Raw genomic sequence first — 23,916 nt, forward strand, 5'->3', positions numbered from 1 at the left:
CATCAGCCGAAGAGACTAATAATAAAAAATATATATTTTTAAAAATACAAAAAAAGCGACTAATAATAAGATATATATATATATATATATATATTTTTTTTTATGCCGCTACGGAAGTGGCGCCTGGACAGGGATGGTCCCAAAAGATTACAACCACGACCTAGAGCGGTAACACCGGCGATCGAATTAAAACACTTTACAACTAAGCACGCTGAAAATAAACAAGACTTCTGCAGAGTTACACACACTGTCAAACTGCTGCGCCAACCGAGAGCTCTCCACAGAGAGCTGGAAGAGCTATCTTTATTTCCTCTTTCCTGACTGCTGATGCGCTCTTAAATGTGGCAGCACACAGTGAAGGCTTCGTGCAGGATTTCGCCACAACATGTTGTCGTCTGTCTGATCTAATGTGACCCTCTTCCTGTCTCGTAACAGATCCAGCCCCAGTCTGTGGCCCTGACCCAGGCTACATCCTCAGCCCAGCCCCAGGTCCAGATGATTCCAGCAGGCACAGCCACAGCCCAGGTGGTTCAGCAGAAGCTCCTCCAGCAGCAGGTGGTGACTGCAGCCGCCTCGCCTCAGATACAGACCCCCCCTCCTCACAGCCCGGCCCAACAGGCCCCAGTTTCCACTGCAGCCGAGTCCCCAGTACAGCAGCAGCCAGCCAAGGGCCAGGCTCGCGGCGGGGCCATGAGGGGCAAGACCCAGGCCAAGCCCAGCGGGGGCAGCAGCTAGGAGCCCACAGGAATAGTTAGAGCTCCCCTCTCAGCTAGGCCAAGCAGGACATCTCATCAGTGTAAATGCACTCAGTGACTCTGAGGAGCAGTGTTATGAAGCAGTGGTGGAGTCCAGTCTGAGGTGGCTGTGTTGAATCTAACCTGGTTTAAGGAACTGTTCCATGTAAAGGAATGACATGTCTTTTAAGAGTGTCATCTTCTAGCTACAACACAGTTCTGCAACTGTCGGCCGTTTCCCTCGCCACTGTTTCAGAAGGTCTCCCTTGGAGGCAACCTCCCCCCTGCACCAACATCTAATATAAGATCAGAAAAGCCGAAAAATAATATTCATGACTTTTTAAATTGATGACTATATTAATGTTACTCCATAGATATCCTGTGGCTTGGGCCTATGGGCTGGTGCATAGCTAATTTGGGGAATGTCAATTTGAATAATGTTTTGTGTATTCATACATTGTCCCTGTCCCCCTTGATGTTGTTATTCTCATGCTTACCGTTTATGATGTCTGTAATTTCATAGTTGTTTATAGATATAGAAAACACCCTTCTGGTAAAAAAAAAAAAACGTATCTTGATCAAGTAATGCATAGTAATGTGACTACATCTCAGTAGTACAGGTGCATTGCCTACCAGAAGGATATAGGTGAGAGGACTTCAGTTCTCGTGCTAATTGTCATTGTGAAACACTTATTCACACACATCAAAGCCCTGAGCCATTAGTGATTGCAGTTTTACCCATAGAAACACATTCACATAACCTTTTTCAGTGTACCAATTGAACATTGACAGAAGTGTCCCTAAAAGTTAGCTCCTTAATTTTTTGCATAAGAGGGAGCTTGCCAGGTCCAAAACTGCCCCAATAGTGATTGTATCACAGTTATAACGACCACTCAAAACACAAATGAAATACAATCTGAATGTAACATTTTGTTTTTTTGTAACCTTCAGACATTTAATGGATAATAATGCACGTTCCTTTAGTCAATTATGTTTATGTAACAAATACACTGTAAACATGTACTTTAGTATCTTGTGTTTTCTCATAAATATGCCATTTTTTATTGATGTTGAAGAAAAAAACTGTAAATAACAATGAAAAAGGAAAACATTTGTACTTGTAAAGTAGTTGTTTTCATTGGATTTTTTCAGCCTAATTGTAATAAAGTGTTTTGTTTTTATACACAATATCTGGTCATTATCTTGTCTGACTTTAGCCGGCAGGTAGGTAGCTTAGTGGTTAAGAGCGTTGTGCCAGTAACCGAAAGGTCGCTGGTTCTAATCCCCGAGCCCACTAGGTGAAAAATCTGTCGATGTGCCCTTGAGCAAGGCACTTAACCCTAATTGCTCCTGTAAGTCGCTCTGGATAAGAGCGTCTGCTAAATGACCTATTATTATTATTATTATTATTATAATCATATCTTGTTGTAAGTTTGAGCTATGTAGTTCATAGATTCTATTACCAGCTATGAATCTGAAGAAAGCAAATTATTGTGACTGTGTCTCTGGCACCTGGGTAAGTGATGGGGTAAGCAGGCATCCTACATTATCTCCCAAGGCAGGCAGTATTACCACTGCACCGGAGTAACCTAGCTATCTATAGTGGCAACCAGCTGATATTTTCATTAAATGAGTTATATACAGTCGTGGTCAAAAGTTTTGAGAATTACACAAATACTAATTTACAAAGTCTGCTGCCTCAGTTTTGAAGATGGCAATTTGCATATACTCCAGAATGTCATGAAGAGTGATCAGATGAATTGCAATTAATTGCAAAGTCCCTCTTTGCCATGAAAATTAACTTAATCCCCAAAACACATTTCCACTGCATTTCAGCCCTGCCACAAAAGGACCAGCTGCCATCATGTCAGTGATTCTCTCGTTAACACAGGTGAGAGTGTTGATGAGGACAAGGCTGGAGATCACTCTGTCATGCTGATTGAGTTAGAATAACAGACTGGAAGCTTTAAAAGGAGGGTGGTGCTTGAAATCATTGTTCTTCCTCTGTTAACCATGGTTACCTGCAAGGAAACACGTGCTGTCATCATTGCTTTGCACAAAAAGGGCTTCACAGGCAAGGATATTGCTACTAGTAAGATTTCTCCTAAATCAACCATTTATCGGATCATCAAGAACTTCAAGGAGAGAGGTTCAATTGTTGTGAAGAAGGCATCAGGGCGCCCAAGAAAGTCCAGCAAGCGCCAGGACCGTCTCCTAAAGTTGATTCAGCTGCGGGATTGGGGCACCACCAGTGCAGAGCTTGCTCAGGAATGGCAGCAGGCAGGTGTGAGTGCATCTGCACGCACAGTGAGGCGAAGACTTTTGGAGGATGGCCTGGTGTCAAGAAGGGCAGCAACGAAGCCACTTCTCTCCAGGAAAAACATCAGGGACAGAATGATATTCTGCAAAAGGTACAGGGATTGGACTGCTGAGGACTGGGGTAAAGTCATTTTCTCTGATGAAACCCCTTTCCGATTGTTTGGGGCATCCGGAAAACACCTTGTCCGGAGAAGACAAGGTGAGCGCTACCATCAGTCCTGTGTCATGCCAACAGTAAAGCATCCTGAGACCATTCATGTGTGGGGTTTTTTATTTTTATTTTATTTTATTTCACCTTTATTTAACCAGGTAAGCCAGTTGAGAACAGGTTCTCATTTACAACTGCGACCTGGCCAAGACAAAGCAAAGTAGTGCAACAAAAACAACACAGAGTTACATATGGGGTAAAAAAAAAACATAAAGTCAGAAATACAACAGAAAAATATATATACAGTGTGTGCAAATGTAGCAAGTTATGGAGGTAAGGCAATAAATAGGCTATAGTGCAGAATAATTACAATAGTATTAACACTGGAATGCTAGATGTGCAAGAGATTATGTGCAAATAGAGATACTGGGGTGCAAAAGAGCAAATTAAATAACAATATAGGGATGAGGTAGTTGGGTGGGCTAATTTCAGATGGGCTGTGTACAGGTGCAGTGATCGGTAAGGTGCTCTGACAACTGATGCTTAAAGTTATTGAGGGAGATAAGAGTCTCCAGCTTCAGAGATTTTTGCAATTCGTTCCAGTCATTGGCAGCAGAGAACTGGAAGGAATGGCGGCCAAAGGAGGTGTTGGCTTTGGGAATGACCAGTGAGATATACCTGCTGGAGCGCAGACTACGGGTGGGTGCTGCTATGGTGACCAATGAGCTAAGATAAGGCGGGGATTTGCCTAGCAGTGATTTATAGATGGCCTGGAGCCAGTGGGTTTGACGACGAACATGTAGTGAGGACCAGCCAACAAGAGCGTACAGGTCACAGTGGTGGGTAGTGTATGGGGCTTTGGAGACAAAACGGATGGCACTGTGATAGACTACATCCAATTTGCTGAGTAGAGTGTTGGAGGCTATTTTATAAATGACATCGCCGAAGTCAAGGATCGGTAGGATAGTCAGTTTTACGAGGGCATGTTTGGCAGCATGAGTGAAGGAGGCTTTGTTGCGAAATAGGGAAGCCGATTCTAGATTTAACTTTGGATTGGAGATTCTTTATGTGAGTCTGGAAGTTGAGTTTACAGTCTAACCAGACACCTAGATATTTGTAGTTGTCCACATACTCTAGGTCAGACCCGTCGAGAGTGGTGATTCTAGTCGGGTGGGCGGGTGCTAGCAGCGTTCGATTGAAAAGCATGCATTTAGTTTTACTAGTGTTTAAGAGCAGTTGAAGGCTACTGAAGGATTGTTGTATGGCATTGAAGCTCGTTTGGAGGTTTGTTAACACAGTGTCCAATGAAGGGCCAGATGTATACAAAATGGTGTCGTCTGCGTAGAGGTGGATCTGAGAGTCACCAGCAGCAAGAGCGACATCATTGATATACACGGAGAAAAGTGTCGGCCCAAGAATTGAACCCTGTGGCACCCCCATAGAGACTGCCATAGGTCCAGACAACAGGCCCTCCGATTTGACACACTGAACTCTATCTGAGAAGTAGTTGGTGAACCAGGCGAGGCAGTCATTTGAGAAACCAAGGCTATTTAGTCTGCCAATAAGAATGCGGTGGTTGACAGAGTCGAAAGCCTTGGCCAGGTCGATGAAGACGGCTGCACAGTACTGTCTATTATCAGTCGCGGTTATAATATCGTTTAGGACCTTGAGCGTGGCTGAAGTGCACCCGTGACCAGCTCGGAAACCGGATTGCATAGCGGAGAAGGTACGGTGGTATTCGAAATGGTCGATGATCTGTTTATTAACTTGGCTTTCGAATACTTTCGAAAGGCAGGGCAGGATGGATATAGGTCTGTAGCAGTTTGGATCTAGAGTGTCACCCCCTTTGAAGAGGGGGATGACCGCGGCAGCTTTCCAATCTCTGGGGATCTCAGACGTTATGAAAGAGAGGTTGAACAGACTAGTAATAGGGGGTTGCGACAATTTGGCGGCTAGTTTTAGGAAGAAAGGGTCCAGATTGTCTAGCCCAGCTGATTTGTAGGGGTCCAGATTTTGCAGCGCTTTCAAAACATCAGCTGTCTGAATTTGTGTGAAGGAGAAGCGGGGGGGCATGGGCAAGTTGCAGCAGAGGGTGCAGAGTTGGTGGCCGGGTTGGTGGTAGCCAGATGGAAAGCATGGCCAGCTGTAGCAAAATGCTTGTTGAAATTCTCGATTATTGTAGATTTATCGGTGGTGATAGTGTTTCCTAGCCTCAGTGCAGTGGGCAGCTGGGAGGAAGTGCTCTTATTCTCCATGGACTTTACAGTGTCCCAAAACTTTTTGGAGTTAGTGCTACAGGATGCAAATTTCTGTTTGAAAAAGTTAGCCTTTGCTTTCCTGACTGCTTGTGTATATTGGTTCCTAACTTCCCTGAAAAGTTGCATATCGCGGGGGCTATTTGATGCTAATGCTGTACGCCACAGGATGTTTTTGTGCTGGTCAAGGGCAGTCAAGTCTGAGGAGAACCAGGGGCTATATCGGTTCTTAGTTCTGTATTTTTTGAATGGGGCATGTTTATTTAAGATTGAGAGGAAATTACTTTTAAGGAACAACCAGGCATCCTCTACTGACGGAATGAGATCTATATCCATCCAGGATACCTGGGCCAGGTCAATTAGGAAGGCCTCCTCGCTAAAGTGTTTTAGGAAGCGTTTGACAGTGATGAGGGGTGGTTGTTTGACCGCGGACCCGTTACGGACGCAGGCAATAAGGCAGTGATCGCTGAGATCCTGGTTGAAGACAGCTGAGGTGTATTTAGAGGGTATGTTAGTCAGGATGATATCTATGAGGGTACCCATGTTTAAGGATTTAGGGTTGTACCTGGTAGGTTCGTTGATAATTTGCGTGAGGTTGAGGGCATCTAGCTTGGATTGTAGGATGGCTGGGGTATTAAGCATATCCCAATTTAGGTCACCAAGCAGTACAAACTCAGAGGATAAATGGGGGGCAATCAATTCACATATGGTGTCCAGGGCACAGCTGGGGGCTGAGGGGGGTCTGTAGCAAGCGGCAACAGTGAGAGACTTATTTCTGGAAAGGTGGATTTTTAGAAGTAGAAGCTCAAACTGTTTGGGTACAGACCTGGATAGTATGATAGAGCTCTGCAGGCTATCTCTACAGTAGATTGCAACTCCACCCCCTTTGGCAGTTCTATCTAGACGGAAAATGTTATAGTTGGGGATGGAAATTTCAGAATTTTTGGTGGCCTTCCTGAGCCAGGATTCAGACACTGCTAGAACATCAGGGTTGGCAGAGTGTGCTAACGCAGTGAATAACTCAAACTTAGGAAGTAGACTTCTGATATTTATGTGCAAGAAACCAAGACTTTTGCGATTACAGAAGTCAACAAATGATAGCTCCTGGGGAGTAGGAGTGATACTGGGGGCTACAGGGCCTGGGTTAGCCTCTACATCACCAGAGGAACAGAGGAGGACTAGAATAAGGATACGGCTAAAGGCTTTAAGAACTGGTCTTCTAGTGCGTTGGGTACATAGAATAAAGGGGGCAGATTTCCGGGTGTTATAGAAAAGATTCAGGGCATTATGTACAGACAAGTTGCTTCTCAGCCAAGTGAGTGGGCTCACTCACAATTTTTCCAAAGAACACAGCCATGAATAAAGAATGGTACCAACACATCCTCCGAGAGCAACTTCTCCCAACCATCCAAGAACAGTTTGGTGACGAACAATGCCTTTTCCAGCATGATGGAGCACCTTGCCATAAGGCAAAAGTGATAACTAAGTGGCTCGGGGAACAAAACATCGACATTTTGGGTGCATGGCCAGGAAACTCCCCAGACCTTAATCCCATTGAGAATTTGTGGTCGATCCTCAAGAGGCGGGTGGACAAACAAAAACCCACAAATTCTGACAAACTCCAAGCATTGATTATGCAAGAATGGGCTGCCATCAGTCAGGATGTGGCCCAGAAGTTAATTGACAGCATGCCAGGGCGGATTGCAGAGGTCTTGAAAAAGAAGGGTCAACACTGCAAATATTGACTCTTCGCATAAACTTAATGTAATTGTCAATAAAAGCCTTTGACACTTATGGAATGCTTGTTATTATACTTCAGTATACCATAGTAACATCTGACAAAAATATCTCATAACACTGAAGCAGCAAACTTTGTGAAGACCAATATTTGAGTCATTCTCAAAACTTTTGACCACGAATGCACCACGAGTGCATTCGGAAAGTATTCAGACCCCTTGACTTTTTCCACATTCTGGAAAATACTGAAATATCACATTTATATACATATTCAGACCCTTTACGCAGTACTTTGTTGAAGCACCTTTGGCAGCGATTACAGTCTCGAGTCTTCTAAGGCATGACGCTACAAGCTTGGCACACCTCTATTTGGGGAGTTTCTCTCATTCTTCTCTGCAGATCCTCTCAAGCTCTGTCAGGTTGGATGGGGAGTGTCTCTGCACCGCTATTTTCATGTCTCCAGAGATGTTCGATCTGGTTCAAGTCCGGTCTCTGGCTGGGCCACTCAAGGACATTGAGACTTGTCCCGAAGCCACTCCTGCATTGTCTTGGCTGTGTGCTTAGGGTCGTTGTCCTGTTGGAAGGTCCCAGTCTGAGGTCCTGAGCGCTCTGGAGCAGGTTTTCATCAAGGATATCTGTACTTTGCTCCATTCATCTTTCCCTCGATCCTGACTAGTCTCCCAGTAACTGCCGCTGAAAGAAATTCCCGCAGCATGATGCTGCCACCATGCTTCACCGCAGGGATGATGCCAGGTTTCCTCCAGACGTGAAGCTTAGCATTCAGGGCAAAGAGTTCAATCTTGGTTTCATCAGACCAGAGAATCTTGTTTCTCATGGTCTGAGAGTCCTTTAGGTGCCTTTTGGCAAACTCCAAGTGGGCTGTCATGTGCCTTTTACTGAGGAGTGGCTTCCGTCTGGCCACTCTAACATAAAGGCCTGATTGGTGGAGTGCTGCAGAGATGGTTGTCCTTCTGGAAGGTTCTCACATCTCCACAGAGGAACTCTAGAGCTCTTTCAGAGTGACCATCGGGTTCTTGGTCACCTCCCTGACCAAGGCCCTTCTCCCCAGATTGCTCAGTTTGGCCAGGCGGCCAGCTCTAGGAAGAGTCTTGGTGGTTCCAAACTTCCATTTAAGAATGATGGAGGCCACTGTGTTCTTGGGAACCTTCAATGCTGTAGACATTTTTTGGTACCCTTCCCCCAGATCTGTGCCTCGACACAATCCTGTCTCGGAGCTCTACGGACAATTCCTTCGACCTCATGGCTTGGTTTTTGCTCTGACATGAACTGTCAACTGTGGGACCTTACATAGACAGGTGTGTGCCTTTCCAAATCATGTCCAATCAAATGAATTTACCACAGGTGGACTCCAATCAAGTTGTAGAAACATCTCAAGGATGATCAATGGAAACAGGATGCACCTGAGCTCAATTTCGAGTCTCATAGCAAAGGGTCTGAATATTTATGTAAATAAGGTATGTTTTTTATTCTTAATACATTTGCAAACATTTCTAAAAACCTGTTTCTGCTGTGCCATTATGGGGTATTTTGTGTAGATTGAGGGGGGGGAAATAATTTAATCCATTTTAGAACAAGGCTGTAACGTAATTTCTTTAGGAAAAAGTCAAGGGGTCTGAATACTTTCCGAATGCACTGTAGGTTTACTTTTTAATAACACCTTTCCTGTTATATAACCGTTGGGAAATAATGGGAACTACTAATGTATAATAGGTTAAATCAAAAGATGGCAAGAAAACTCTCAACAGTGCCGTCTGTTTTCCCCTACTGGCTGGCTGCTGACAGTGACAGATATGTCAGAAGAGAAAACATTTATTGGGGAAGGAGGGCAGATATTCAGGCCTACAGCCACTCAGCAGATCACTGCTGGATGGGAGGGCATGCCACACAGTGTCAGGAGAGTCAGACTTTGTGTAGAAGGGCTATACACACCACTATAGTTAATGTTGCTTTCACTGCTAACATTAAAAAGACCAGTTTTGTAATATGGTTTGTTAACAGGAGCGCATAAGAAGACAAAGGCCAATTTAATGCAATGAATGATGTTTAATCAATTGTCTAAGTTACTTGGTCTTTAAGGACCGTTTGAAGGGCATGAACAGGCAGAAAACATCCTAACGAGAAGTGGATGTTTGTGAGGTGTCTCCTGTTGAGAGCTGGAGGGGAGATCCTCTGGCAGTGGAGACACGGCAGCATGTGGCACTATGCTGGGCACTACAGAAGAGAGTGAGACATGCACTTTAATTTAGAAATTATGTAATGTAGGCTAACATCTATTCTCAGTTACAACTCAACATAACTTACACTGATAAATGAGAACCAACAGCTTGAGGTTTGGAGAATATAAATAATTTTACATAAGAGATGACTATTGATAGGCTTTATAACCTTTGTAGGGTTATTTTGCAATAGCATTTCTTTATACATCAATATCTAAAACAGAAAATGTCCTGTTCTGTGGATTTACGCATGCTATCTTCAGCAGTGGTCTGTCCTTGTTCTGATTCGGGGCAGTGGGAATCCTTCTTGTTCCCCTTCTTGAATAGCTAATTATTTAAAGAGAAAAACATGTAAAAAAAAAAAATAACAATGTCACAGCTGAACAACCTCATGATAATAACAATCACATCTACCACACCAGCACAACAACATTTATGATTGGTTTTGGAATGAATGGATGGTTTATGATTTTTTACACTCTGAATAGCATTGTTGACTCACATTGTCTCCCACAACTGTTAATTTAAATAAGTCTGCTGTACCTTTAAGTTGCTTGTCAGCCTGGCCAGCCTTTGTAGGAAAGATAACTTCCCGCTGCTAGCCCTCACATCCTCAGCCAGTGGAAGAGCCTCAGGCCCGGTGGCTTTGACTGATGTTCTTGAGTCTGCCCTCAATGCCTCATTACATCTGTGGAGAAGCACTCCACTCAAAGACTTGACAAGAATCCTATCAAATGAAGAGTCCTGAGTCGACACGGCCAGTTGGAGGATTTTCTCTGAGCCAAACTCCTCCAACAGATGTTTGTAGACGGCCCTGTAGACTTTATGAATCCTCAGGTTCTCTGGATAGGCTTGGGTCTCAGAGCAGCCTGACCATGCACAGAAGACAGCAATAACTTTGGGGATCAGGTCTTGTGACTTGCGTGTGACGTCAACTGGGTACTCTTCTGTTGGGGTTTGGATTTTTGTTAGAAGTCTCACCACTAACATGCTGATGAGGCCGGTGAAGTCATCATCACTGCCCGAGTTATCAGAGGATGGGGTTGGAAGTGGGACATCTTTGACCATGTCTGGGCTGGTTGACATATCGTCCCTGACAATGTTCCGAGCTACACCAGAACAACTGGTGGTATCCACTTCCTCTGCATCCATGTTGGCCTTAACGTTTCGTGCTGCATTGGAGGTCTCACTTGTTGCCATAATGACGCCAGAAAGACACAGCCGAGGGGAGGTCTTGCCACTCAATAGAATGCCCACATCAGTTATAGTGGTTTGAGATGCTTGGAGAGATTCAGTTGGAGAGGACCCTCTACTTTGTGCATCAGAAACCACAGAGTCCATGACCTGGCTTACCATAACTTTGGTAAAGAGACTGACTGTGTCACTAAATACTGATGAAGAAGAAGAGCATGAAATTCTATCTTCAGACACTCTAGCCAACACCCTGGCTCCCTGAGCCAAACTCGTTGAAGTTAAAAAGGGCACAAGGCTAGGAAGCAGGAGGCACTTAACAGACTCCTCTGCAAACAGCTGAACCAGCTCGTAAGTTGTGGGCTTCCCCACCTTGTCATTCCTCTTCAGCTTCGAAAGGACGGTATCAGATGCACTCTTTCCAGCCACCACTGTCAGTACCAGAGGGGTCAAGTTGCTCTCAGAAATTATGCGGTTGACTTGGTGACTGAGATCACGGGAGAGAGCACCAATCCTACCCTGAGATATGAACTCCTCCAGTCTAGCTATTGCAGCTGTTATATCAGGGTGAGATGTAACCTGCCCTTCTGCCTCTGGATATACCTTCTTCATGATGGTATCTGCTATCGCAAACATGCTTGTTCTGGCATCACACACCAATGTTTTTGGCTTAGTAGATCCGCTCATGTCGATGACTGAGCATCTTACAATGGGCTGAGAAGTACTCTCGGGTAACTCAGAAGGGATGGGAGTGCCAGGGAGTGCAAATTCCCACTCTGACTTCTGTGATTTGGCAGATGAGGATGACAACGAGGAGGAAAAGCGCAGTGACTCTTGATAGACCAGTTCCTCGCCACATTCACTGCTTATCTTCTCAATGTTCTCCAACATAGTTCCAACCACTTTATCTATTGGTGAAAGCTCTCCTGCAGTCACCATTTGGTCAGATTTGGACAGTTCTTTCTGAATGGAAACCAGAATATGGCTGAGGGTCTTTTTGGCTTGAGCCTTCGTTGCTTTGGCTTGTCTTTGCAATGAGAAATAATTCCTCATCTTTGCCTTCACATTGTTGTAAATAGTCTTTGCAGTTATCCAGATCTTCTTCTCAGATACTTCCACACCAGTCTGGGAGCTTACAGCTGCAGCCTTAGTGGCTGAGGTTTTCTCATCACTCTGTTGAAGCATAGAGTCTGCCTGCCATAGAGTAGTAGGAGACTCTGTGGGCAGGAAAATGCTCTTCATATCGTTCGCAATTGATCCAACAATTTCAAAAGCAGCTGAATCTGTATGCTTTGAGGAAATGGTGGATAATGCTGGCGACACTTGAGAATCTGTCTGGCTTGAACCGACTTTGCTGGGGAAGCGATCAACCGATTTGATCAGTATTTTTCTGACTTTGTTCGTTGCCTTCATCTGAAACGCTTCACTCGAGAGCTTCTCAATGACTGAGGCTGGAGTAACACTTACTCCCTCCAATGATGAGGAACTGGACACAGGCATGTCTTCTAGGTAAGACATGATACCATCCAAAAAGTCACAGACTTCGAGGGAGTTGTAAGAGGAACTCTCTACAACACTGGATGTGGATTCCAAATCTGCCCTCTCGGACCTATACACAGTCACAATCTGAGATAAGATCTCTTTGGTGCAGGGCTCCAGGTTTGGATCACAGAGAACAAGTAAAGGTTGGGAGTTCTCACTCTGGCATTTGCGGAGAGCACCACGTCCAGTTGAGTTGACCTCTTGCAGTATGGCCTCACTCTTACTGAGCAGAGGAGAGTTCTGACCATGAGTACAATCTGCTCTGGTCTCAAATGTTTTCTCTTCTACAGAGCCAGATGAATCACGTCCACTAGGAACAGCAGATGAACTGCATTCTGCTACGGTTGATTCACTCCTTGCTGAAGATGAGTTCAGGGTTGAACCAGGCAGAACACTGGAGTCAGTGTGCCCCAGAAGCACAGCACTGGAGTCAGCTTTCTCCAGAAGTTCTTCCCTTTGGACTGCATCTCCACCCATTCTGTGAAATAATGCTTTTATCTTTGCCTGGAGCCTGTCACAGAGTCTACGAGCCGTGTGAAAGGGTTTTCGATTTGGCATACAGTGTCCCACTTGGGGATCTCTCTGGGTGCTTGTTGGCTGATCTAATTCAGCTTGCTTCACGATGTCTTTGACATCTTCAACAAAGCTATCAATTATGAATGGCGCCTCCGAATCCACATCGCTCTGTATGAGCCGAGTGGCCACGGAATGATGGATCGTGTCAGGGTCAGACACATTCATCAAGCTGGGAAAGACAGTAAATGAATGGGAATGTTGAACCAAACCAGAGGTTCCCCTGCGGAACCATCTCACTAGAATCTCGCTCACAGCCTTTGAGGCTTTGGTCTTGAACCTGGTACTTGACAGAATGTCAAGGTTTATCACCAATGCCTTGCAAGATATACACGAGTTCAGCTCCTCTGGGAAAGAAGATTCATCATCGTCCAGTTGCTCCACTGCAAGGTCACTGCCAGATGTCAACATTTTAACTTTCACAGCCACTTCTTGAAGCAGCTTAGCCGATTCTGCATCTTCTCCTTTCAATTCATCCACCATGTCTGCAATAACATTGATCACCTCTTCTGTTGCAGATGGAATGTAGGAATCAACATCTAACTGTTCCTCTGGAGTGGTGTGATCATAGAAAAACTTTTGGACCACGTTAATCATCTGTTCAGCGGCCTGAGTACCAGAGGCAATCGGGGAAGACCGCCCTGAAATGGTTCTACTGATGGTCACAGAGAGGGCCGAGTTGAGCTGTTCAAGCACCTCCTTGATAAGACCAACGGTCAGCTCAGGTGGGCAAGAGGCCAAAATCTCATGGTCAGAGAGTTGCTCCTGGACACTGCTGATGATACTGTCCTCTGGCATTCCCAAGTGGACTTTCATTGAGGTCTGGGAACTTTAAAATGAACAAGCAAAGCATGTTAATTGCTGTCTGAAGTTGGCAAATCGATCTCTTACTGCTAACAAATCTAACAAGCATTATAATTGTAGTATTCTAAATTTAATTTACATGTGTGCATTAGATATCGCAAAACACACCTGCTTGAAAGCTGGGAAATATTTAAAATGGAGAAGTTATTGTGCATCAGTTCATGAGTGTTAGGATTAACCGCACACACACACACATACATTATGGGGAACATACAGTACCTCTTGGAAGAGGGTGTGCTAGACCTTGGTTGGTGAGCCCTGCCGCCACTGTTACACATCTCCTTCGCCAAATAGTTCACTTCCTGGATGAGCTCCAGTCTTTTCTGCTCAAAGGCAGTGAAGGATCTTGCACTGCCGTCCCTCTTGGGTGAGTCAGTGTTGTCATAAAAGCCAGTCACCCCTAGAATGCGCGCCAGGGCCGGCAGCAGGATTTGCAGGGTGGTCTGTGCAATGAAGTTGACAATGGTCTTGCACAATTTGGCAAGCTGTTCCTTTGTCATCTGTATTGCACAAACAGAACAGAACACAGCAGGTTTGGCAATGAAACTGTGATGTAAAGTATCCTATATTGAACAGAATGCATGTTATCAAAATCATTTTTCTTGTCTGTGACTGAATTCAAAGTTGGATCAAGTCTGACAGATTAATGAACGTAATAGTAGAATATAATTATGATTAATTCCCCTCTCTTGATTCAACAGAACATTCCCAAATCAAAGGTCAAAGGCTGTTGGAGAAACGTACAGGTTTTTGTAATCCTTTATAGATCACCTGCCACTGCCTAGAAAATAAAAAATAAAAGTGTTTTAGTTGCTTTTTATTTCCTACTGCACAAGAGTTTAGACATGTAAAATATGTGAGGCTAGAGCAAAACATGGCCATAACATACTCATCAGTAAGATTGCGCATGAATGAGATGAGGATTGGGTAGCAGTACTCCATCTCATCTTTGTTGCCTGGGCCGAATGCAGCCTTAAGAGCATTCTTCTCCAGGAGCTCAATAACAGATCCTCTGTCCAGGTGTTTATTCCTCAATCCTAAAGGTGTGATTACCGTAGAGGAAAATTCTGGATAATATCAGACGCTTTTTCTCTAAATACAATACTTTGATAGTCCTATTGTAACAATTCTATTGAATAAATCTATCCATGCAACATTTCTTACTGACTCCAGTTTGACTACAGTTAGACTAAAGTTTCTAACATGACCTTTATCTGTGATATGCAGGTTTAGAGAACCAACATACTACAGAGGGAAAATCTATGACCTGCATCTGTATCAGTGCCCTGCTCCTCTGACTTCTTGGCACTACTTTTCCTCTTGGCCTTGGATAGAATAGAATAGATTCCAGATCACAAATAATAGACATGTTACATCAGGTCAATGCAGCTAATGTGACAATTGAGTGTTACTAGTCTAGTAGTTGCCCTGTCACTCCTGCCATCTTACCTTTCTTGTCTTCTTGGGCTCCTTCTTGAGCTGGGCCACTGGTTCTTCCTCATCAACCTTCCCCTCCCTTTGAGGATCATCATCATCTCTCTGTACTACCTGAAGGAATTTCATGTGTCAATGTCCTAGAGCTACAGCCATATCAGAGCTTAACTGGTGATTGACTTAATAGAGATAATTGTACATTTGTTTTGCAATAGCCTGTTATCTTAAATTACTTTTCCCTTATTTACATTACGAAATATGTTGTGTCATTTAACCTACCTTTTCTTCATCCATAATAACATACAGTATTTTTTATCTCGAAGAGCATGTCCTTGTCTGTGTTGATTGCATTCATGTAGAGTTTATTGAGGACAATATTGCAAGCACCGACTAATTAAGGGCTACATGCTACGTCATGGGATGTTAGACCTTTATGACGTTACTCAATATTTTTTGGGTGGAGCGCGGGAGGGGCTACTTGCACATTAACATTCACTCATTAATATTGGGGGGGAATATATTGATCTAATCAGATTACACAATTTCCAAGGTGAAACGTTTTCGATACCGCTAGGCCCACAATAAAACAATTTCACTAGGCACTGCGACTCCTCAGGTCAAAACAGAAATAAACCTGGTCTAATTTCGTGTCGTCCTCTTGTGGGTTTATTTCGGTACCCCATGTACTGTGAGCCAGTTGATTGATTTTCCGGCTACATTTACATTTTTTTTTACATTTTAGTCATTTAGCAGACGCTCTTATCCAGAGCGACTTACAGTTAGTGAATAATTTTTTTATTTTAATTTTTTTATACTGGCCCCCCGTGGGAAACGAACCCACAACCCTGGCGTTGCAAACGCCATGCTCTATCAACTGAGCTACATCCCTGCCGGCCATTCCCTCCCCTACCCTGGACGAATTGTGCGCCGCCCATGAGTCTCCCGGTCGCGACAGAGCCTGGATTCGAACCAGGATCTCTAGTGGGACAGTTAGCACTGCGATGCAGTGCCTTAGACCACTGCGCCACTCAGGAGACATTTCCAATTATCCCTCCTTCCTTCCTAAGCTTGCACTTGTTAACTGATTTGAAAGGAAATTACTGGTATAAGAAATATGGTGGAAACTACTGCGTCCCAAATGGCACCCTATTCCTTATATTATTGGGACGTAGCCCTAGGCTATAGCCAAGACCTAAGCCAATTAGCCGTGAGTGCGAACCCAAAAGATTGGATAGCCAAAGGCCTATCAGAGCTAAATTGGTGATAATGTTCTACCTTCCCCAATATTTCACCTACCTTTTATTCTACCATAGCAAATGTTGTATCTCGAAAAGCATGCCCTTGACTGTGTTGGCTTGGCTACTTTCAAGACGAGTTATGATAAAAGGCCATTTCTGCAGACGCCGATTTTTAGTCCGCCACTTCATGGACTGTAGGAGTCTATGACATCACTATAGTTTTTTGGGGGGAGGAGCGCGGAAGAGGATAAATGGTTTTAAGAAATATGTATATGTCGCCGTCTTGTGGATTTATTTAGGTACAACAATGTATTGTGTAGGATCCAATTGATTGTTCTCTCCACATCCATGTCATAAACAGACTACTCCCTCACAGAGCAATACACATGAACAGAAAAGGGGTAACACTATTTGTTCAAAAGAACAGATTTGTTGTGAGAGTGATACAATTATTTGATACACCGCTAGGTGGCACTGTGGTGTCAGCATTGGGTTTATCAGGCACTTTTTTTTTCAGAAATCCCATGGCAGGTGTAGCATCTCTCCCATGTCTGCACCTCCCTCTTCCATCAAAAACAAATTCACAGTTGATAGTTAGCTAGGCTAGGGTTTAGGGTTAGGGTTAAGGTTAGAGTTAAAGTTAGGGTTTAAAGGGTTAAGGTTAGGGTTAAGGTTATGGGGAAGGGTTAGCTAAAAGGGGTAAGGTTAGGGGAAGGGTTAGCTAACATGCTAAGTAGTTGCAAAGTACCTAAAAAGTAGTAAGTAGTTGAACGTTTGCTAATTAGCTAAAATGCTAAAGTTGTCTGTGATGAGATGACAACTCATAACCTTTGGTTTGCTAGATATTCGCATAATACCCTGACCAACCCCCCTACTTTAGTTTTTGCCTTAAATAACCATCTGTCTTATGTAACCATACCAAATGTAACATATCATAATAATTTGAGTGTCCCGGATTTACATTTACTATGTTACGTCTAGTCTATGAGACCAGGCTGATCACAGACATGAACAGAGTAATGGGTCATTGTAGTTATGAGTGTGAGTGTTAGAGATGGATTGGAGGATTTCGCTGTGGGTCACTGCAGAGCCAAGGATGGAGGACTTTTGTGGCATGACATAAAACCAGAAACCCCAGCATAGAAGAAACCTCTGAGGGCAATAATGGCTGGTCCCATTAAACCTGGGGGAGGAGGAGGTCGAGCAGACCTCAGAGGACAGTAGATGAATCACAGCACTTTACCAATTCATTCATATCATTAATGCTCTTGCTCCCCGAGTGTGTGTGTGTTTGTGTGTCTGACAGAGGCATAAAGTGATGAAATACAGAATTGTGCGTTCATTTGTTGTAGCTTTCTATTATTGTAATAGATCATTTTCATCCCTAGCTGTTTAAGAATGAGGCTAGATGAAGTCAAACTTCTCAAACAAGAAACATGGTTGACTGTTTCCCTTCAGTCGATTTCCCTTGTAAAACAGCAATGATGCAAGCGCTCTGATCTAGAAGCCAGTGAAAATGAGAGGTTTTACAGCTAGCTGTAAGTTCAGCGCAGGAAAGCCCCCATGGCAGCACTTTGGAGTGTAGTGTTGTCTTTTCATATCTTCATTTCCATTGACAGTGTCTCCCGCATTCCGTTGGAGTAGATAAAGCAGTGCTGGGTAGAGCTGGTGGGGCTTTCAGAGTCAGTTTAATCTTTCTGCTCAGGCACAGGGCAGGCATCCAATGAAGTGTTTACCTCAGGAGGGCCTGATTTACCTCTGAGTGGTGACAAATGTGAGAGAAAGTGGGATCCGGGTGCTCTTTTTACCATTTTATGGATCTCTCTCTTTTTTCACAGAGCCGTGTAAGAAAGGAAGAAATGCCTTGGCTAATGACAGTCATATTCCAGTCAGAGAGATACTATCAATATTTGTGTTGACACATAGCCTACTGCTTCAGCCAGGATAGCAATACAGCTGGGGATTTGTTGTCGTCTGTCTGAGACGGAGATACTGGCTGAGCAGAATACATTTAGAGGTACATTGGGAAGAAATTCCTGCATACAGTGGAGAAAAAAAGTATTTAGTCAGCCACCAATTGTGCAAGTTCTCCCACTTAAAAAGATGAGAGAGGCCTGTAATTTTCATCATAGGTACACGTCAACTATGACAGACAAAATGAGAAAAAATAATCCAGAAAATCACATTGTAGGATTTTTTATGAATTTATTTGCAAATTATGGTGGAAAATAAGTATTTGGTCAATAACAAAAGTTTCTCAATACTTTGTTATATACCCTTTGTTGGCAATGACACAGGTCAAACGTTTTCTGTAAGTCTTCACAAGGTTTTCACACACTGTTGCTGGTATTTTGGCCCATTCCTCCATGCAGATCTCCTCTAGAGCAGTGATGTTTTGGGGCTGTTGCTGGGCAACACGGACTTTCAACTCCCTCCAAAGATTTTCTATGGGGTTGAGATCTGGAGACTGGCTAGGCCACTCCAGGACCTTGAAATGCTTCTTACGAAGCCACTCCTTCATTGCCCGGGCGGTGTGTTTGGGATCATTGTCATGCTGAAAGACCCAGCCACGTTTCATCTTCAATACCCTTGCTGATGGAAGGAGGTTTTCACTCAAAATCTCACGATACATGGCCCCATTCATTCTTTCCTTTACACGGATCAGTCGTCCTGGTCCCTTTGCAGAAAAACAGCCCCAAAGCATGATGTTTCCACCCCCATGCTTCACAGTAGGTATGGTGTTCTTTGGATGCAACTCAGCATTCTTTGTCCTCCAAACACGACGAGTTGAGTTTTTACCAAAAAGTTATATTTTGGTTTCATCTGACCATATGACATTCTCCCAATCCTCTTCTGGATCATCCAAATGCACTCTAGCAAACTTCAGACGGGCCTGGACATGTACTGGCTTAAGCAGGGGGACACGTCTGGCACTGCAGGATTTGAGTCCCTGGCGGCACAGTGTGTTACTGATGGTAGGCTTTGTTACTTTGGTCCCAGCTCTCTGCAGGTCATTCACTAGGTCCCCCCCGTGTGGTTCTGGGATTTTTGCTCACCGTTCTTGTGATCATTTTGACATTGGGCAGAATATGCACAGAACTCTCTCCGCCACGGGGTGAGATCTTGCGTGGAGGCCCAGATCGAGGGAGATTATCAGTGGTCTTGTATGTGTTCCATTTCCTAATAATTGCTCCCACAGCTGATTTCTTCAAACCAATCTGCTTACCTATTGCAGATTCAGTCTTCCCAGCCTGGTGCAGTTCTACAATTTTGTTTCTGGTGTCTGTTGACAGCTCTTTGGTCTTGGCCATAGTGGAGTTTGGAGTGTGACTGTTTGAGGTTGTGGACAGGTGTCTTTTATACTGATAACAAGTTCAAACAGGTGCCATTAATACAGGTAATGAGTGGAGGACAGAGGAGCCTCTTAAAGAAGAAGTTACAGGTCTGTGAGAGCCAGAAATCTTGCTTGTTTGTAGGTGACCAAATACTTATTTTCCACCATAATTTGCAAATAATTTCATTAGAAATCCTACAATGTGATTTTCTGGAGAATATTTTTTCTCGATTTGTCTGTCATAGTTGACGTGTACCTGTGATGAAAATTACAGGCCTCTCTCATCTTTTTAAGTGGGAGAACTTGCACAATTGGTGGCTGACTAAATACTTTTTCTCCCCACTGTATATGAAAAAGCCCACCCTGTGGGATTGAATAGGTTCAGCTGTCCCTGTGGTGTTCCTGTAATTATTTTAAGGTGATGCAAAGGAACATACAGTATATATCCTAGAATGGACAATATTTTACATTCTATTCTACCTTAATCCTGATAATAGAAACACATGGCATATCTATTTACCTAGCTTGCCACACTAAGTGATGCCATGGTCGGTCGGTTTCTGGTCACGGAGTCCCAGGGGGCTACCAACTAATGATGAACCTGCAATGATGCAGATCATTGCTACTGAATAAAGCCTACGTTTGTGTGACGTTCAAAGACCTTCAGCCATACCGAAGGGTTGTCATGGAAACCAATTGCTCCCCCTCTCTTCGCATATTATAGGGTTGGCAAAACAATGCCACGTGTCGTACAGTGTACCAATACTAATACCTCTATATGTGGTGTGGGTCATATCGATATACATTACCAGTCAAACGTTTGGACACACCTACTCATTCAAGGGTTTTTCTTTATTTTTACTATTTTCTACTTTGTAGAATAACAGTGAAGTCATCAAAACTATGAAATAACACATATGGGATCATGTAGTAACCATAAAAGTGTTAAACAAATCCAAATATATTTTATATTTGAGATTCTTCAAATAGCCACCCTTTGCCTTGACAGCTTTGCACACTCTTGGCATTCTCTCAACCAGCTTCACCTGGAATGCTTTTCCAACAGTTTTGAAAGATTTCCCACATATGTTTAGCACTTCTTGGCTGCTTTTCCTTCACTCTGCGGTCCGACTCATCCCAAACCATCTCAATTGGGTTGAGGTCGGGGGATTGTGGAGGCCAGGTCATCTGATGCAGCACTCCATCGCTCTCCTTCTTGGTAAAATAGCCCTTACACAGCCTGAAGTTGTTTTGGGTCATTGTCCTGTTGAAAAACAAATAATAGTCCCACAAAGCCCAAACCAGATGGGATGGCGTATCGCTGCAGAATGCTGTGGTAGCCATGCTGGTTAAGTGTGCCTTGAATTCTAAATAAATCACAGACAGTGTCACCAGCAAAGCACCCCCACACCATAACACCTCCTCCTCCATGCTTTACGGTGGGAACTACACATGCGGAAATCATCCGTTCACCAACACAGCATCTCACAAAGTCACAGCGGTTGGAACCAAAAATCTCAAATTTGGACTCCAGACCAAAGGACACATTTCCACCGGTCTAATGTCCATTGCTCGTTTTTCTTGGCCCAAGCAGGTCTCGTCTTATTATTGGTGTCCTTTAGTAGTGGTTTCTTTGCAGCAATTCGACCATGAAGGCCTAATTCACACAGTCCCCTCTGAACAGTTGATGTTGAGATGTGTCTGTGACTTGAACTCTGAAGCATTTATTTGGGCTGCAATTTCTGAGGCTGGTAACTAATGAATTTATCCTCTGCAGCAGAGGTAACTCAACGTCTTCCATTCCTGTGGTGGTCCTCATGAGAGCCAGTTTCATCATAGCGGTTGATGGTTTTTGCGACTGCATTTGAAGAAACTTTAAAAGTTCTTGAAATGTTCCGTATTGACTGACCTTCGTGTCTTAAAGTAATGATGGACTGTCATTTCTCTTTGCTTATTTGAGCTGTTCTTGCCATAATATGGACTTGGTCTTTTACCAAATAGGGCTATCTTCTGTATACCTACCTTGTCACAACACAACTGATTGGCTCAAACGCATTAAGGAATTAAATTCCACAAATTAACTTTTAAGAAGGCACACCTGTTAATTGAAACGCATTCCAGGTGACTACCACATGAAGCTGGTTGAGAGAATGCCAAGAGTGTGCAAAGCTGTCATCAAGGCAAAGGGTGGCTATTTGAAGAATCTCAAATATAAAATATATTTGGATTTGTTAAACACATTTTTTGGTTACTACATGATTCCATATGTGTTATTTCATAGTTTTGATGTCTTCACTATTATTCTACAATGTAGAAAATAGTAAAAATAAAGGAAAACCCTTGAATGAGTAGTTGTCCAAACTTTTGACTGGTACTGTATATACTCAAACTCTGTGTACCCGTCTAGCTATGTGCCTCATGCTCATTGTTATGCCAAGATGATTAGTTTCAAAGCAAAAGGATTTGTAAATTGGTGGTGTTCCCTCAGTGGTGCTGATGTAGTGTTTTTGGTTACTACATGATTCCATATGTGTTATTTCATAGTTTTGATGTCTTCACTATTATTCTACAATGTTAAAAATAGTAAAAAATAAAGAAAAACCCTTGAATGAGTAGTTGTGTCCAAACTTTTGGTAGTGTACGTATGCCATTTCTGAATATCTAAAATGAGGGCAACAGGATTTTCAAATTATAATAACCTACTGTGCATTGATAATGATAAGACAGCATACACTGCTACTACAACATTGCAATTCTTTCTTCAATTGATTGTGGAGTGGAACATTCCATTTGATAGCTAGCCATCTAAAGAATAAAACCCATATGATATGTGTTTATTGTCTGTTCTCTGTGGTCTGTCTATCCTGTAGGTGCAGCGGCCAATTGCTCTAAGTGATGAGTCAGACCCTGCTGCCTGATTCCAGGGACTCACAGGGGGAAAGATGTGCCAATGGTAATTGCTCTGTATGGGAGATAGAGTGAGGGAGCACCAGTGCCAGCACGCTCCACTTCCCCTAATATACTGATAGAAGGTGTCATCCGCCACTTTGAAAACGTACCATTGAGATATACAGGTAACTATGAAAATAAAGGAAACAACATAATGTGTCTTAATAGGGCGTTGGGCCACCACGAGCCGCCATAACAGCTTCAATGCACCTTGGCATAGATTCTACAAGTGTCTGAAACTCTATTGGAGGGATGCTACACCATTCTTCCATGAGAAATTCCATCATTTGGTGTTTTGTTGAGGGTGGCTGTCTCAGCCGGGTTGAGATCTGGTGACAGAGAGACACACACACTCGTTAAACCCCCTATGCTCCTTTGAGATCCCTCTCTCTCATCAGTTTTCAGCAGCATCAGTCCAGAGCCAGATCCAATTCCCCCCCTGCCTCCCTCCTCTAATCTGCAGCAACTCACTAAACCCGCCTGTGATTTAGTTGGCGCTGCTATCCTTTGTGGTTTGGCTATTTTTAGACTTCATATCATTTATTTACTGAGGCCAGGGAAGACAGCCAAGTCACTTGACCTGAATTGCACTTCCCAAATACTCTCTCTCATTGGGGCATGCCAAATGCAATCAACAACTATAATTGAATATATCCAATAACAGAGGAACATAAACAAATCTATCAAAGCCTCAATTCATATCTAGGGATGTTTTGAAGGGAGCAGTTCCCAAAGCACTATCTATTTTTACCATTGTAAAAAAAAACTATACCGTTAGCTGTTGCTTGTATCTATTTGGAACTCCCTGTACAATACATTTTATTGTATCAAATTGTATGATGATAAACAACAGGGACACATAACAGTGAAAAATACCCCTATTTTCTGAGCAGCAAGTAAGTCATGATTTGGACAGTTGGAGATGTTTGTGTTGCAGGGAGGTAAGTTGACAGGTTGACACAATGAGACACTGCATGAAAAGGCACATTTACGGGTCAAACAAGTCCGAAAATGTACAGTTTGTGGAGATTTGCGGGCACGTGTCCAGCAGTGACCGGCCCGGCACATGTCCCGTAAATCTCAGATAATGGACCACTTTTGTGCGCAGACATACACAAACATGTATATCCGGAAACGGTTCCGTAAATCCCCAGAAACGATCACACACGTCCACCCACTTACCAGGGCACATCTTGAAATTCCAGTGCATGCCTTTGACGTCAGTTGCAATACCTCCATCCACGTCCGCCCAAGTCTCTCCCATAAATGTCAGTAAATGGCTGTGTACTTGCTCAAGGTTGCGCACGCTTATTCGACCCACTGAATGCTAATGCTAGTCTTTTCTAGCTTGCCTTAGTGGC

At 43.6% G+C, this 23,916-nt stretch overlaps 2 protein-coding genes across 7 annotated transcripts in view; one reads left to right on the forward strand and one right to left on the reverse strand.

Annotated features, from left to right (window-relative positions):
- Window positions 1-1,922, forward strand: part of ep400 (E1A binding protein p400) — a 34,725-nt gene extending 32,803 nt beyond the window's left edge. For all 6 annotated transcript variants that reach the window (XM_041900884.2, XM_041900883.2, XM_041900885.2 and 3 more), the window contains one exon: window positions 436-1,922. In XM_041900884.2, coding sequence (XP_041756818.2) covers window positions 436-735 — 300 coding nt within the window. In that variant the 3' untranslated portion in view covers window positions 736-1,922. The remainder of the gene's footprint in view (window positions 1-435) is intronic.
- A 7,332-nt stretch (window positions 1,923-9,254) lies between these two features.
- Window positions 9,255-15,388, reverse strand: LOC121584776. Its single transcript, XM_041900882.2, has 9 exons — window positions 15,314-15,388; window positions 15,050-15,148; window positions 14,868-14,925; window positions 14,490-14,637; window positions 14,345-14,381; window positions 13,820-14,100; window positions 9,974-13,565; window positions 9,679-9,757; window positions 9,255-9,425 (listed from the first exon to the last, which is right to left on the reverse strand). The coding sequence occupies exons 1-9, from the start codon at window positions 15,326-15,328 to the stop codon at window positions 9,286-9,288; spliced, it is 4,449 nt and encodes a 1,482-aa protein (XP_041756816.2). The 5' UTR covers window positions 15,329-15,388; the 3' UTR covers window positions 9,255-9,285.
- Window positions 15,389-23,916: the final 8,528 nt, after the last annotated feature.

This window comes from Coregonus clupeaformis, chromosome 16 (assembly GCF_020615455.1).
Source record: "Coregonus clupeaformis isolate EN_2021a chromosome 16, ASM2061545v1, whole genome shotgun sequence".
Taxonomy (NCBI): Eukaryota; Metazoa; Chordata; class Actinopteri; order Salmoniformes; family Salmonidae; genus Coregonus; species Coregonus clupeaformis.